The sequence below is a fragment of the Camelus ferus genome, chromosome 3, assembly GCF_009834535.1.
Source record: "Camelus ferus isolate YT-003-E chromosome 3, BCGSAC_Cfer_1.0, whole genome shotgun sequence".
Taxonomy (NCBI): domain Eukaryota; kingdom Metazoa; phylum Chordata; class Mammalia; order Artiodactyla; family Camelidae; genus Camelus; species Camelus ferus.
The window spans coordinates 64,727,454-64,740,026 of record NC_045698.1 but is presented as its reverse complement, the minus strand read 5'-3'; the positions used below and the strand labels follow the sequence as shown (position 1 = coordinate 64,740,026).

The window sequence follows — 12,573 nt, the reverse complement described above, 5'->3', positions numbered from 1 at the left end:
CAGGCCATGGGGTTGTTTCTGAGTGTGCCTGTGAGGGTGTTTCTAGATGATGTTAATGTTTGAATTGGTAGACTCAGTAAAGCAGATTGTATTCCCTAAGGGGTGGGCATCACCCAATCCATCGAGGGCCTGAAATAGAACAAAAAGGTGGAGGAAAAGAGAATTCACACTCTCTGTTTGAGTGTTGGGCTTGGATATCAGTCTCCTCTGACTCTTGAGCTAGAACTACGCCACCAACCCTCCTGGGTCTCTTTCCTGCACAGCGCAGACTGTGGGACTGCTCAGCTTCTATAGTCACTTGGGCCAATTCCTGTTAATGAGTTTCTCTCTCCCTCTCTCTCTCTGTTTCTCTGGAGAGCTCTGACTAATGCGTTTCTTATATCCATTTGCATGCCTTTAGAGAAAAGAGAAAACAGCAATTCAAACTGATTAAACAGCAAGGGAATGTGTTATTTCACATAAGATCTGAGATTGAATGGCTCAGACTTTGGTTATTTCAGCTGCTCAGCCACATCATCTAAGACGGGTTTTTCACCTTTCCACCATTCCAGCCTTAAGGTGTTGGCCTTCTCTTAAGGTTATCTTCCCTCTGTGGTTGCAAGATAGCCATTAGAACTTAGGTCACATCCACAAACTATAACATCCAGAGAGGAGGAATTGCCTCTACTGGTATCTACTATTTAAGGTTATAAAACCTTTGCCAGTAGCCCCCAGAGCCCTTACCTCTAGTTTCATTGTCCAAAACCAGTCAACTAGCAGGAGGAATGTTAATTACCATGGTTGTCTTAGATACATATCCCAGAAATGGGGATATCTTCCCCATTATAGAGTTATCTTCCTTCGTGAATGGTGTGGCAGTTTTAAAATATGACAGCAAATTATTTGACACCTCTTCCATTAGAAGGTAGGGTTTATGCTCTCTGCCTTTGAATCTGGGCAGGTTTATGACTGCTTTAACCACTAGAGTACCAAGGACATGCTTCTGTGTGACTTCTGAGGCAAGGCCATACAGAGCCATGTGGCTTCCACTTGTTCACTAGAACACTTGCTTTTGAAAACTTGAGCTGCCTTAGGAGAAGTCTGACTACTCTAAGGCTGTCATGAAGTGGGAAAGCCACAGCCACATGGAGGGCAGTATGTAGGCACTCTGGTCAGTATTCCTGACGAGTCTAGCTTTTGAATATCCCAGCCAAGACATCAGACGTATGAATAAAAAAGCTGCTCCCAGGTGATTTCTAGCTCTCAGTCATTTGACTCTTCCTCATTAAGGCCCAAGATATCATAGAACAGAAACAAGCCAGCCCTACTGTACTCTGTCCCAATTCAGACCCACAGAATCCACGCACATAATAATTGGTGGTTATTTGACACAAGGTTTGAGATAGTTTGTTGCACAGCAATAGATAACTGGAACATGGTGATCCTGAACACAATCAGGATTCCTCTACCAAGGCAAGAGAATACTAGATGTTAATGTGGGTGACCAAGGGCCTGCCACATTTTGGATGCCTGCTCCTGTATTGATGTCCATAAACATGAGGGTCCTCTAACACACTCAACCTTCAGATTGAAAAAAAAAGTATTTCCTGAGGTTAAGTGACTTCCTTTGGGGAAAATAAAACACATATCCCACAGGCATGATTTGGCTCAGACATCACCCAAGGTCCCTCCTCAAGCCTGTAAAGAGTTTCACATTCTATGCTTGACTCCACCTAAATTCACACAACCCCCACCCCCCACCCCACACTAGAAGCACAGAGAGCCTCTGGAACAGAAAACTGAAGAGCAAAACCATCCCCTAGTCTAATTTAGTACAACCTCAAAATATTAGTAGAGGTAAAGACTAATTTGCTGTAATAAATAGACTCCCAAAATTCAGTGGCTTAAAGAAGACAGAAATTTATTTCTCTCATATAATCTTCTGCCCTGTTTAGGTTGTCTGTGCCCCACAAGATCCTGAAGGAACCTCTAAGATGTCCTCATCTGATCATTGTCACATCATGTCCTCCAGCCAGTTGAAAGGGGAAAGAGAACATGGAGGAGCCCAAGCCCTGTGTCTTAAGGCCCAAGTCTGGAAGCCACACGTGACACTTTTGCTCACATTTCGGTCACGAAGAACATATCACATAGCTGTAAATAACTGCAAAGAGACTGGGAAATATAGTCTCTGTCCCGGCAGCCACATAAAAAGGACCTTGGTGTACAGCTGGCCATCTCCTCCATTTCTAGCAAGTGAGTTCTTTTCTTAAACAGTCTGGAGGGTGAAATGATGAAACTCTCTGGCATAATTTTATACTGTTTTTCTAGAATGCATTTCACTCTTCAGGTAGCCTTTTTTATCCAGCACTTCCCCCCTACCCCACTTGTGTGTGTTCAAGCTGGTCTTTAACAGATACATAAGTCTGTAAAGCAAGACTTGTTTGTATCTGAGGATCAGATGGACTTCTTGGCTATTACCTATTCAGATGATGAAAAAAAAAAAAAAACCAAAACACCCAAACAAATAAGCAAAAAACCCCACAGCTCTGCCACTTACTAGCTGTTTGACCCTGGGCAAGTTATCCTTAGCTCCAGTTTCCTTATCTGTAAACTGGAGATGATTATAATACATTCCTTTTAGTTGTTCTAAGGATTAAATGAATTAACACTTGTAAAGTGCCAGGCTTCGTAGAAATTATTTAATAAATTTTAGCTATTTGTTGTGGTTCCCATTAGTTATCTCTGGGTATTTTGTAAGGCAGACAATAGTGCTTTGCTTAATAAAACCATACCCAGAACTGCCAGGGTTTGTCAGTAGAAGGAGATCTCACCATGTGGAAAAGGGGTTAGAGCTGGGGCTCTAACTCTGTCCCTGAGCTTGGGATTCTCTCATTTCAAGTTAGTGTGATACCTCATCAAATTATATGGTAAGCAATTAAATATGCCAATTTGACATGTGGTTGGAGACTAGGACCCAGGTCGTCTGATATCTGGTCTTTTGACTCCCATTTTTAATTCATCCAACACCACTTTACTACTCTACCCATGATTTAGTTCTCTATTGCTGCAAAACAAACCACTCAAACACTTAATGGCTGTGATTTAGTATTTCTCACAAGTCTGTTGGTTAGCTCAGCAGTTCCTCTGTTGGTCTCCCCTGGACTCACTCATGTGGGTGCATTTAGCTGGAAGGTCATCTGGGAACTGGGCCCAGCTGGAATGGCTGAGTAGCTGGGCCTCCCTCTCCATATGATCTCTCATTCTTGGCTCCTTAATGGTATGGTGGTCTCAGGGCACATTTTCTGAGAGGACAAGTCTTGTGCATAAATGCTTATCAAGATCCTACTTGTGAGAGATTGTCAAAACAGGTCACGTGCCCAAACCCAGATTCTGTGGGAAAAGATTACACGAGGGATGGATATCAGAAGACTGATTCACGGGGGCCATTAAATAATAATCTACCTCAGCACATTGTAGGGTTGTCACTTCCAAATCTGGCTATAGAAAATACAGCAATAGTTGCTGCTAAGTTCTCACCCAAAAGCTAAACGTTATATGAAATATAGTACTTTGTACATGATAGAGCTTTAATAAATAAATATCAAAATGAATGAATAATTCATTAAAATTACCATGGCAAGAATTTGAAATAATGTACTGTAACATTAATAATTACAGGTTGAGATTCCTCAACAAAGTCTTTACCATAAAAATTACAGTTCTTCATGGAATATAAAATTTTAAAATATAAGAGTTACGTCTTTGATTTTCTTCCATCTGCCACACTATGCCCAATACAGATCCTCAATACCTACTGGCTGATGGATTAAATTAAAGTACACTTGGAATGTTTCCTATTTCTTTGATAAAAAACATTCAGTAAGCTAAAATGAAACACTTTTTCTTGCCAAATTTCAATTAGAGGCTGCTGCTTGCTGCTACAAATAAGAGAAAACTCCAGCTTTACTGCCTTAAGCAATAAGAAAATGTATTGGCTTATTTAACAGGACATCCAGTAGATGTGCCTCAGTGGTGTTTAATGTGACAGCTCAGTGAGGTCATTGAGGACCTGTGTTCTTTCATCCTCCACTCTGCCATATCTACGGTATTGGCTTCATATTATGACTGGTGCCCCTCATGGTGAAAGGTGGGCTGCCAGCAGCCAGCAGCACTACATGCTCCCTCATTTACCTTCAGTGGGAGAGACGTGGAGAGAACATGCTGGCTCCCATGGCTCTCTCAGAAGAGTTTAGGACTTCCTTCCTAGATGCCCAACAACCCTACCCCCAATCTCATTGGTCTTAACTGGATCACATGGTTGTTTCTGAGTGGGACATGGTAGTAAGGGGGGGTGGAATTACTTTGATGTGTTTAGACTAATTAGGGCCCAGTCTTAGAGTGGGAGAGGGGTCAGCTTCCCTCAAAGCATTTGTTCACAAGAGGCGTAGATAACCAATAAGAATCTAAGAACTGTTAGAAAAGGGGAAATGGATGTGAGGAAGGCAACTGACAATTATTGTGGGCATTCTACCTTCTATAAGGCCTAACTTCCCTGTCACTATGTAGCACCATTTGTTGCATTAATCTTTCATAGACTCCCCAAGACCTCTTGCTTCCCTTCATGTAATATTACTCAGCTGAATTTTATCCCTCACAACCCAGAGTTAAAGAATAACAGTAGCTATATTGAGTACCAGGTGACTCTGAAGAGACAAGGTGACCAGAATCCCCTCCCCACCAATCAAGTATTTTACATACATTAACACTATGAAACTGATAACATAAACCCCATTTTATTGATGAGAAAACCAAGACTCAAAAAGATTCAGCAAAGAGCCTAAAATCACACAGCTACTGAATAGTAGAGAAGAAATTCAAGTCCAGGTCTTTAGGCTCCAAAAACTGTGTTCTTTTCATTATATTATACTGTCTCCCAACTCAAAAAAACATGTTTAACTTAATGGGACTATTCATTGTTATTAGTATTTTATTAATACATTCCCTTCAATCAAGTCAGAACATTTTAGGAATGGAAGAGAAACTCCTCAAATTTTCTACTTTCTTTCATACTTCCTAGAAAGTTGCTTAGAAAAAAATGCTTTAAATCTATCTCCTCTTCCACAAATGAGCTAGACTATTCTATTTTTAGTAAATGATTTATAGCTAGTTGTGGCTTTAGTTATATTCCTGGCTGTTTTCTACATACTTTGTTTAAAATTATGTACTAGGTCATGTTTACTTATTTTAGCTATATGTTACGGTATGGCTAGTTCTTTTTAAAAAAATATAGAATTATTTCTATTTAGTCTTTAAAGTTCTTGTGGTGAAATTTACATTGTTGTCTATGTGAATAGCGCCCCCTAGAGTCCTGCAGTCCAGACTTGCTGCAGCAGCTTGGTTAAAATCTAAGTCCGTGGGTGAGGGGGTGTTGTTTGATTTCTTTTAAACTCCAAGTATGTGATTTAGCTTCTCTTCTAGTAATATCCTGTTTGGGTGACACCTAGAAAAGAGATCAAGTTCAGGGTCAACGGCTCATTTACCTTTCCTGTGAAATTTAAATTGTATGTCCTACTCTAGCAAGGTCTAAATTTAGAATAACCTTTGGAGACTTTCTTGATTGGGGCAGAACTGAATCTCTGAGTTGTCTATACCAATGTAGGTTTCTGGAATCGATGCTGATTCTGAGAGGATGCTTCAAATTTCTTAACTTACAAATGCCACCAGCGATGGGAACCAGGTCACCTAGATCTACTTTCAAGTTTCAGATTTAGTTAAAATTAGAGAAAGTTTCTTGGTTATAGAAGAAAAGCACTTTAGTATGAATTGGGCTTCAGCAAATTTTCCACAAAAGCTAGGGAAAATGCAGTTTAATTGTATTTAAAATTAACTACTTGAATTGGCATTCTATTTTTTTGACCCAGATGGAAATGTCTCAGAATTTCTAGATGGCAATCAGCTGGAAATTTTTAATAGATTGTAAAAATCAATCTCTTTAATAATTTTGCAGTTGTGTAAGGGTTTAGTCTTGTGTTCCCAACAAGCATTTCCTTTTTTTCCTTTCCTAATAGAAAAATGAGAATCTCATTTTTCATCTCTTCCCTATGCAACTCATATCTTCAGTTCCAGGTCCAAGCTCATCATGGTGGCCCCATTTCCCTTGCAGTGATACATCTGGATGTGGAAATAATATAATTCTAGCCAGTGAATCATGCGGTAAAGTCTGTCAACGACTTCTAAGAAATGTTTTTTCATTCTTACAAAGAGTGGAAAAAAAAAAGAGAGAAAGTCTTCTTCTGGAAATTGTCATGTTTGAATATGATACCCAGAACTATAGCATCCATTTTGTGACCTCAAGGGGAACTAATGTCAAGCTCACCAACTCAGGATGGCAGAATAGAAAGATGAAAAGGATTTAGATCCTTAGTTATGAAGTTATGAGACTATTCAATTAACCAACTCTGGAGCAGCCTTACCACTGGACTTCTTGTTATGTGAGATAATAAATTAGAGCCAGCTCAATCTGTTTTTCTGTTAGTGTGCTCTCAACTACAGAAAACAGAAAATCTGACTCAACTGGCTTAAATTATCTCAGTTGAGAGCATTCTGAGTGGTACATTACAGGTTATGTTTTGAGGTCTCTCTGAGCTTCTGCCTTGATCTTTGCCTCTAGGTATCCCCCTTTTAGTTGATCCTTCATACCATTATTGGAATGACCTGTCCAAAATTCAAATTTGATCATATTACAACCCTGGTTAAATCTTTCAAAGGCTACTTGTGGCTTTCTTGGTGTGATACACAGACTCTTCTTCACTAGGTCCATGTTGGATTTCTCTGGCCACATATCCCATCAGGTCAGACCCCACTAGTACCCTAATGCTAGATACTTCAAGTATTGCCATTCCTTGACCATGCTTTGTTCTCTCTCACATATGCTTTACAAATGCTATTCCCAATTGCATAGAACTCCCTTCCCTATCTGATGGGTTGTACCCACCCCACCTCCTTGTCTCCCACGGTTGTCAGATGTTCTTTTTCAGTGCCCTGACACCCTAACTGGAACCCTATTAAAGCACATCCGACACTGGTATATTTGCCAGATTGTCTCCTAGGGATGATGATAAGGTCTTTGAGGGCAAGATATTTCTTATTCATCTTAGCATCTCAATGCCTAGCACATTGCTTGGCATGAAATAAGCAAGTAATCAATGTTATTAATGAATAAAAATAATGCTGTAACCCTGATTTGGGTATATGAAGACACCTATGTTCTTTTTGCTTTAGGTGACTTATTCTAGGTATGTTGCACACCATAGCATCCTCAGCAGGGTAGAGGGTGTACGAGAGGAAGGAAAATTGGTAACTGCAACAGTTTTGGACAAAATTTTGGAGGAAGGTAAGCCAAGCTGAATGAAGATTTCTTTTTGTAAACTGACTATAACTCAATTTAAAAAAAGATTTCTTTTTGTAAATCGTTTATCCATTTTATTTGTGTGGTGACTCATGATGAATTATTCAACAAATGTGTGTTGTGTGCCTACTATGTATCAAACATTAAGAGTTTGGGATATATCAGTGAACAAAACAAAGTCCTCAGAGAGCTTTGGCTTGACAAGTGCACTTCACCAGTCATTTCCCCTTTCTGCATCTTTGTCCTGCATTTGTTCAGGAACAGGAAACACTATTATGGAAAGCTTGCAGATTCTTAGCTGAAAGACACTGGTAATATTTGTTCTTAAGTGCTGCCGCTTCTCTAGAACCAAGGACAGTTAGGAGGAGGAGGTCATTGACCATATCTGTTCCTTGACTTGGTTCTAAGCAATCCACACCAATAGGCATTACCTTTGTTTGTAAAAAAGGGAGTTTTATATATACATGCAGTAGTGGGAGGTTGCAGCTTTCTTCCTACCTGCAAATCTCCATAAAGCTCCACCTGGGAGGGTGAGCCTCGCCCACCCGCACCACCCAGGTGCTTCCGTTTTCTCTTTTGCTGGGGATTTTGTACTGAGAGGCACTGCCTGTGCTCAGCATCTCAGCTGTAGAGGCTGGTCTGGGCACAGTGACAGTTTCCCACAGAAACTGGGCATATTTGAAAGGGACTACGGGAAGCTTTTATGTCTCCCTCCTACAATCCCAGCTTCTACTGAAGTTGAAGCTAGGTTGGAAATAAAGGCCACATTGACTTTCTATTGAGAAAACACGTAACTATGTTACAAGGAAAAAAAAAAAAGTCCTAGTTGCTCTGTGGGAAATATTTTTATTTTACAAATACTCTGTCGCTCTGAAGTGACAGCGAGATTACATTTCTAACAGTATCACTGGTACAATTTCCAGGCTCCTTCGGGAGAGCAACGTGAGGATATTCCTCTCGGACAGAAAGGCGAATTCTCTGGTCCCGAAGGTACACTTAAACATGATCCAAAATACGTACAAACAGATATAGCAAATATTGAAAGCTTGGCAATTTAGCTAAAACAAATGATCTTATCCAGAACACTTTGGGAGCGAAAAAGAACTGCAAAAATAACTCTATAACTTTGTTTTTACAACTTCCCAGTGGCTCACTCTCTAGTCTCCAAAGGGGGGATGTGAGAAGAACTGGAAAGGAGAAAAGAATCTAGAATAGTGTAAAAAAATATAAACATTAGAAAGAAATATAATAGGGGAGTGGAGAACGGGGACAGCTTCAGTGTAACGCTCTTGGGGACTCTCCTGCCATTGTGATCTAGATAGACCCCCAGCTGGCCTCGTGTTGCGTGGAGGCGGTGCCGCGGCGACAGATGACCTGCCTCTGGCCATCGAACACCTAGAAGACGCTTTCGCAGGAGCAGGGCAGCGGCCGGGGGCGCGGCGGGGGTGGGCGCAAGTAGCCCTCGGCTGGCTGATCCCGCCGAGCGTGGTGATAATGGGGGTGGGGCCAGCGGTGGCGGTGGAGCGCTTGGTGGCTCCGGGCCCCCTCGTCGTCCTCCGCGACTCCCTCCCCCTGGCAGCACACTGCGCCCAGGCGCCTCCGCAGCCGCCGCGAGAGCTGGCGGTCGGCCGCCTGGAAGAACAAGTAGACGAAGGGATTGAGAGCGCTGTTGGCTACCCCCACCAGGCGCAGCGCCACCGCTAGGTCCTCGGCTTCCCAGTCTCCCACCGGTCCAGACGACCACGTGGCCGCCAGCCGGGCGGCGAAGTAGGGCAGCTCGCACCCCACGAACAGCAGCCCCAGCACCAAGCTCATCTTCAGGCTCTGGACCTTGGCGCGGGGCAGAGCGCTGGGTTCGGGGGCTTGGCCGGGACTTGCCGACCTGGGCACCGCAGCCGATGGGGCCGGAGGCGAGCGCTGCCACCAGGCGGAGAGCAGGCGGCTGCCCGCGACTCCCATGACTGCGACCGGAGCTACGAAGCCCGCAAGGGCCTCATAGAGCGCGTAGATCATCAGGTGCCAGCGCGGCAGCGGCGCGAAGATGTCGCGGCAACGACGCTCCCCTGGCAAGGCGCGGGCGCTCGGGGGCTCGGCAGGCGGCTGCGAGGGGGCGCCCCCGCGGACCACGAAGGTGGGGGGCAGCGCCAGCAGCAGCGCAAGCAGCCAGCCCAGGACGGCGAGGCTTCGCGCGGGCAGTGGCGGGTCCTGTGGACGGCGCACTGCGCGCTGGCGCTCGAGGGCAATGAGCGCCACGAGGTGGGCCGAAGCGCTGTGGCCAGATGCCCGCAGCAGCTGCACGAAGCGGCATGCCAGGTCGCCCGCGGCCCGGCTCGGGTCGCCCTGCAGCTCCCAGGCCAGCTGCGACAGCGCGGTGCCCCCGCACGCGTACAGGTCGGCCAGGGCCAGCTGCACCAGCAGGAAGTCCATCTTGCGACGCTTGGGACCCGCCCAGGGCCCACCGCCGCCGCACAGGCGGCACAGCACCGTGGCGTTGCCTGCCACCGCCACCATCAGGATGACCCCCAGGAAGACCAGGCGGACGCGGTGGCTGGGCCGCGGTGGCCCCGGGACGGGGGCTCCCTGTCCGGAAGTCAGGTTGAGACCCCAGCCCAGCGAGATAGGTAGGGAAAAGTTGGGCGCCGGCGACGGAGTTGAGGGGCTGAAGGGATTCTCCATCCTTAGCCTGGAGGAAGAGGAGGTACCGAAGAGGGTAGGCAGGGCGCGGGAAATCAAGGTGGAGGCGAGGCTGCGCGGGGCGCAACGCCGGGTCTACGAGTTCCCAAAGTTAGTTGAAAACGCACACTCACAGACAGGGAGATGGATGCGGATAGCTTTGCGCTTAGTTGTTTTTATAGGTTGTCCTCGTCATTTGTCACTCAAATGGGGGTTGTACACACTAGGAACACACATGATTCCTCTTCTCCACCTTCCCCTCCGCGTCTCTCCTCCCAATCCCGGTGGATCCCCTTCCAATCTCTGCCGCGGCCCCCACGTGGCCTTCGCGGATGCCGCGAACCACTGGGCTCTAGGAACTCCTCCCGTTCGCTGTTTACCTGTAGAGCACAGCTGGCCAGAAGGTCGCTTCGCCTGGCCATTGTTAACCCGGGACCAGCACACCGGAGAGGAAGGTCCTGACTAATACTGTACCCCCTTAAAATGGTTTCAGGTTGGCAGTAGGGGAAAAAAAAAATAGAAAAGGCACTAGTTTTGATGAAAGAGACAGAGACAGAGACAGAGAGACAGAGAGAGGGGAAGGAATAGGAAAAGGAAAAGGAAAGAAAAAGATTTGGAATGCCCTGGATCTGCACTAGTGTGAGAAAAACAGGAACACAAGAAACCTAACAGCTTTTTGAGTCAAGAGGAGAACAATAGATGAATCTTTTTCTGGCCAAAAATGAGAGTATTTCACTTGGAGAGAACTAAAGTCAAGGGTGTTGCTTGGCAATTAGGAGTAGCAGTAGGTTTGTAGATTGTTTCAGATACTCCTCATTACTAGGAACAGTGGATCACAGCTGCTCTCCGTGATGTAAAATTCATTTCATTACTCTGAAGAGGGCATTAATAGGTTTTATGCAAATAGGTAGTACCTTTATTGCTTTTCTCCTAATATTTTCACCCAGTGATGGATGTGTCATCACGGCTCTTCATTCTCTTGATTCTGTTTTCTAGCAGATGGGAAGTTGCTAGGAGGGACTACGCCTCCAATAAGCCTAGAGAAAAGGTGACTAACAAAATGATAAGGCGGCCAATTTTTAAAAAAGAAATCCAAGTCACAAGAAATGGTTTAGATTAAATGCTATGTCTTTTATTTCAGCCCTACATCCTCACGAACAAATTTTAGTTTTACCGTTGGAAGCATCAATTTGTCTTTTATGTGCCTGTCACATTAATCGCGGTGAAAGTAAACTCCCTGTGCTTCCTGGTCTGGGCGTCTGCTGAGGTTTGCACTCCCAGGCTGAGGAAACATTTGGCATTTTTAAGATGCACGGGATAGGTGGGTTTGGTGGGTGCAGGGGACAGTCCTGCTAGTTGCTGTAGGAATCTCATTTCCTGAGCTGTTGTCCTTTGGCCAGAGACCGTGGTCATTTTTATTATATCCCCAGTGCCTAGCGATGGACCTGACACATGGTAGGTCCATCAATAAATATGTTTTGAGTTGATGGATTAATGAATATGTGATGCATTTCAGGTAACTTTGAGCAAATGTTTCTACCTTTACTGTAAACCGCCGACCTAAGAAAAAAATGCCTTTCATACCTATGCCAGTATCATCCAGAAGTTCCAAAGAAGCCCTGGGGAGATGCAGGAATAGCCATTCTTGGTGGAACATTTAAGAGGTAGAGTGATAGCTTGGGAAATCAAACTCCTGGTTTAATTTTCACATTCTTCCCTCAGACGGTTTTGCCTGTGGCCTTTTTCTCTGTAACATACATCATTCTGGCTTATGATCCACTTCTTCTAGGGAGCTCTCTCTGAGCAATACCCATAATTCAATGATTCTCCTAGCCAAGGCATATCAGTTGAATATTTCTCAAGATAATTCTATAATTTGTCTCAAATTTGTTAAAATGCTCTCATATAACAAAGCAAGACTCTACCAGCAAAATTATATTTCACAGAACTTTACTAAGACCTGATTAAAAAAAACAATGACTTTTAAAAAATAATCCTTCTCAAGATAATACCTGCATATAGTTTGGAAAGAGGACTAGAGGACTGGTAACAACATAGAGTTCCCCATTCACATACCTTCACTAGAGGGGAGCCAGTTTAGTTTGTATTTGCTGTTTCTTCTGATATTTACTTAATTCCATAATTCTAAATAGTAAGTGTGTAATACTATTTATTGCTTCAGTGGTTTTAGATATTATCTGTTAGCTTCTTATTAGATTAGGATAAAGATTTAGCTTTCATGCCTCTGTCCCCACCGTTTCTCCTTTCTTACACTATTAATATAGAAATATTATAATTTGGGGTTAGATCTATATTCAGTGTTTATGTTCTTTTGAAGTGAAAATATTCACAGCTGAATGTTGTAATATATTATGAATATCATTATTTTCTTTTTCTTCACATCAATAATGACCTTTTATTAGTTTTCATTATTACCATAGCTATACCTTTAAAGAGTCCCTCAGTACAATTTCCACAAGGTCAGTTTCATAACATACTATAGCAATTCCAAT

General features: G+C 43.8%; 2 protein-coding genes across 2 annotated transcripts in view; one reads left to right on the top strand and one right to left on the bottom strand.

Moving 5' to 3' along the window:
- The window catches only part of TTC37 (tetratricopeptide repeat domain 37), a 134,881-nt gene that overhangs the window by 5,268 nt on the left and 117,040 nt on the right, over positions 1–12,573 (top strand). The window lies entirely within an intron of this gene.
- GPR150 (G protein-coupled receptor 150) lies at positions 8,214–10,196 on the bottom strand. Its single transcript, XM_032476302.1, has one exon. It carries the CDS (start codon positions 10,061–10,063, stop codon positions 8,783–8,785), a length of 1,281 nt encoding a protein of 426 aa, XP_032332193.1. The 5' UTR covers positions 10,064–10,196; the 3' UTR covers positions 8,214–8,782.